The following is a 3,921-nucleotide window of genomic DNA, read 5'->3' as shown; positions in this document are numbered from 1 at the left end:
ATATTTATGTTTGTTGTTGTAATGTGACAAAATATGGAAAAGTTCAAGGGGTATGAATACTTTTGCAAACCACTGTATCTTTACAAAAGTTATTTCGCACGAGGGACAGGTGACATATCGACAAAGAAAGAAAATAAAATAATTATTTTGATTAAATTTTAGAGTTATACATATACAGGAATCTAATTGTCCTGTTAAGGGGTTGAATTTAAAACAACCGAAATAACAAAGAAATTCCAAATAATCTTTGGGATTTCATGTAGAAGGTGGGAAAACATTTTCTCAGATGTTCAAATAGTCCTTCAGCAGCTACAATGTTCAGAAACACATTTTTTGTGGTATTTTTTTCATTAACCAGAGAACCCAAAGTGCACCAAATTCAGAGAATCACTCTTGAAAGAGAGCAGAGGTTTTGAGTGCAAAGAYGTGAACTCCTGCTCCTAAATTAATAATATTAAATATAAGTTCTTGATAACTGACAGGATATTTCTTCTATACTTGCTGATCAGGTGACTTCTGACAATGAGTGAAGGAGCTGAATACAAACACACACCACAGTTTTCAGATTTATGTAAGGTTTATGTAAAAGTATTGAAAACCAACTATTATTTTTCCTCTGCTTTGTTTTAAAGTGACAAAATGCTGAAAAGTTCCTTTCATAAGGCAMTGTGTGAATAATATGCCAACAGAGCCTGCAGTTAGGGGCAGGCTGGGACACATGGAGCCACTCACACACCTACAGGATATGAGGAAGACTGGATTTTCTTTCCAAGCACTTCTCTGTATATTTATACACATGGTAGCATCCATTTTGTTGGTTCAGAAAATATATCTGGATACTTTTCACATCTTCATCACAGGTAAATGCTGAGTTTAAAGAAGTCAAAGCTGTGCCACACTAGTATTTTAGACCTCACACACATTTCCCATGGCTGACAGACTGAGATGACATGAGTGGAAAAATTAGAGGGAGTAAGTAGCAAAGGTGGACACAAACTGGAAAACACACAAAGATTACTTCTTCTACAGACAAACAATTAAAGACACACACACACAGACACACTCACACACTGCTCCACAAACTAAAATCCAAACTAGATATTTTCATTCRCAGGAAATAGTGATAATATAGAGCTAATTATTTCCATAAACATTGCAATTCATCTGAAAGTTAAGTTAGATTCTGTTTCGTTACCATCATTATTGACAGGTGTTAGCCCACACAAGCAGATATGCTCAACAGCAACAAAAAATTAAATAAAGAGGCAGATATCTGGTCGGGGTTTACACCAAAAATATCAGAGCGATAGCAAATCAAAGAAAAGAAAGAAGGGAAGACTGGAGAGCACAGACAGTGGTTTGAGTTTAGTCCARTGGGAGAAAGGTTGTCGAGCACAGGGAGGAAGGTGAAAGAAAAACAGGGTCTACCTTGTAGGCGACTCTTGGTGGACATTTCTTTCCCAAACCTAAGGGTGGGGACATGTGGAGCAGCATCTGATACATATCGAGGTACTTGATACGGCCACTTCACAGGGTTGAAAATCATACATAAAGAGAATGCAAACAGAGAAGGATGGGGAAGAAATCAACAGGAGAACAATGGAGAGGAAACACAGAAATCTCTTGTCAATAGATTTCCTAGAGTGAGATGTAGGGYGGATGCCATCCTTGGCCTCTATGTCAGGACCAAAGGATGCATCACTGTGGAGCTCAGGGTACCTGAGAGGAAAGATGGAATGGCACAGAGTGAGTCTGGTCAGAGAAGAGAGAAGGGGAGAGTATTAGGAAAGACGGGTTGGCCCAACACGCAGAATGGTGATGGGTTGAAGAGAAATGACAGCTTTGTCATGAGAATGTCTGCTCCAGCATGCTTGCAGACATCCCACTGGTACTTCAGTCAGGGTGCACGGAGACAAAGGTTTCAATGCCAGCCGGAACTGTTCTGCTTTTCCTTTGACCTGCGTCCTCTACAACCCCAAATAACATTTAAAAGAYATTTGAGCTGATCTGAGTAGAGTGAGCACATTTCCTTCATGCAGAAATGTGAACATTCTAACTTGTGGAATAGTACGTAAAATACTTCTGTCGAAACATTACAGACTAGAGAGCTGGCTTGGCAGGTGGCATGTTGGAAYAATGCCACAGCTTTGAAAGCTTTGTTTCCTCTTCGGCATTATCAACCAAAGCCAGACAGTTTGGAGGGGTGAGTGCTAGTTACAGGCGAGTTCATTGGTGCACAGCCATTCAATAAAACGTCTCTTGGCATAGAGGTACACAAAGCACCCTAGTGATGGAAATGTCTGATAATTTGCAAACCTTGTATGCTACCCTATTAGGGCAGTTCTTTCCTAAGCCAAGGGGGGGTGAGATAACACGCAACAAATAGTACATATCCATATAGGAAATCCGTCCGCTGCGAAAAAAAACAAGCACATAATAAACGTTCAGGACAGCTTCAATTAAACAATATTCATCAGAGGGCTCACTGCATACTACAWGGTCTAAGAACCAAGCCTGGGTTAGAAGGCTTTGTTTAGTCTTCTTGGCCACAAACATGGATGGGAGAAACAAGGTTAGAGTATTTACTCTCCACTTTGACTGTGTAAGCTGTTTGCAGAGAAAGCCTTAAACGTACCAAGCAGCAGGGTCATACTCGGCCCAAACCCGKATAAACTCATCCAGGTGATGAGGTCCCAGGATGGAGGAGTCTCTGGTAAGATATTCAAAGTTATCCATTATGACAGCCACAAACAGGTTCAGCATCTGGAACACAGACAGCAGGTGGAGACTAAGAACTGCAGTGAACCAATAAAGCACAGCTAATTAAATTGTTGCTTTAGAACATTTTAACATGACTGATTACTGATGATTGCAGCACTCAACTGTCATTTCTGAGGTTTTCACACTGAATGGGTCAGAAATACCACAGAAATGAACAAAACCCAGCTGATGAGGTAGTAAACTGAGTTAAAAAAAACTCCAAAATGTACCATACTTTGAAAACATTTTGATGAAATGAGCTTCTTTCATTAGTRCACAGAGCATCACACTCAAGACTAAAACAACGTTTAATACTGGTTCATACAAGTTAATGTACATCCCTATACAGTCCTGTGAAGTGAATTATACCTAGGTGACAGTACTACAGGAGTGGATTAGCACTGACCAGGAAGGAGCACAAGAAGATAAAGGAGACGAAGTAGAAGTAGGCGAAATCACTGCCGCACTCTTTGCCGTGGGTCCCTGAGCGCTCGTCGCAGGCTCGATGGCTCAGACAGGACAACATGATCTCATGCCAGGCCTCTCCYGTCGCACTCCTGATGGACATTTTCAAAACAAAATGACTCAGATGATACTATGTAGACGAGTTTAACAACTTACTCTCAAGCATGATTTTCAAAATGTACAAGTCCGATTTCCAGATGAGGCCAAACATCTGAAAGAATTAGTGATGAGCACATTTATTTCCAATGAAAAAAAAATTCTGTTTGATTCTGAATCTAAGCTGATCTAACTTTTGATGCACTGTGTTTTTCTAAAAAACAAAACAAAAACAAAACACATTCTCTGTGTCATTGTTGGACAATCTTTTACATTGTCACCAGATTTATCTCCATCCAGTGTTGCATTAATTTTACACCAACATCTTTCATTGATGATGGTAGAGTCTGACCTTCTCCAGCACATCCCAAAGGTTCTCAGTGGACTCTGTGGAGCCAGTCCATGTGTGAAAATGATGTCTCATGCTCCCTGAACCACTCTGTCACAATTCCAGCCCCATGAATCCTGGCATTGTCATCTTGGAATATGTCCGTGCCATCAGGGAAGAAACAATCATTGATGGAATAACCTGGGGTCTCATTTATAAAGGATTGCGTGGAAACCATACTAAAAGTGAACATACAGCCAAAAGGCGGAAAT

The 3,921-nt window shown here is 40.3% G+C and overlaps 1 protein-coding gene across 1 annotated transcript in view; it reads right to left on the bottom strand.

Moving 5' to 3' along the window:
* cacna1ba (calcium channel, voltage-dependent, N type, alpha 1B subunit, a) overlaps window positions 1–3,921 on the bottom strand; it is a gene marked incomplete in the record, with an annotated part of 226,765 nt that overhangs the window by 48,549 nt on the left and 174,295 nt on the right. The window contains 3 exon segments of the mRNA XM_014023993.1: window positions 1,429–1,525; window positions 2,636–2,763; window positions 3,167–3,317. Of these exon segments, the coding sequence (XP_013879447.1) occupies window positions 1,429–1,525; window positions 2,636–2,763; window positions 3,167–3,317 (376 nt within the window).

The sequence above is a fragment of the Austrofundulus limnaeus genome, unplaced genomic scaffold (genome assembly GCF_001266775.1).
Source record: "Austrofundulus limnaeus strain Quisiro unplaced genomic scaffold, Austrofundulus_limnaeus-1.0 Scaffold402, whole genome shotgun sequence".
NCBI classification, from domain to species: domain Eukaryota; kingdom Metazoa; phylum Chordata; class Actinopteri; order Cyprinodontiformes; family Rivulidae; genus Austrofundulus; species Austrofundulus limnaeus.
Note: the sequence above shows the minus strand (reverse complement) of the source record. Positions and strands in the feature narration are given on the sequence as shown.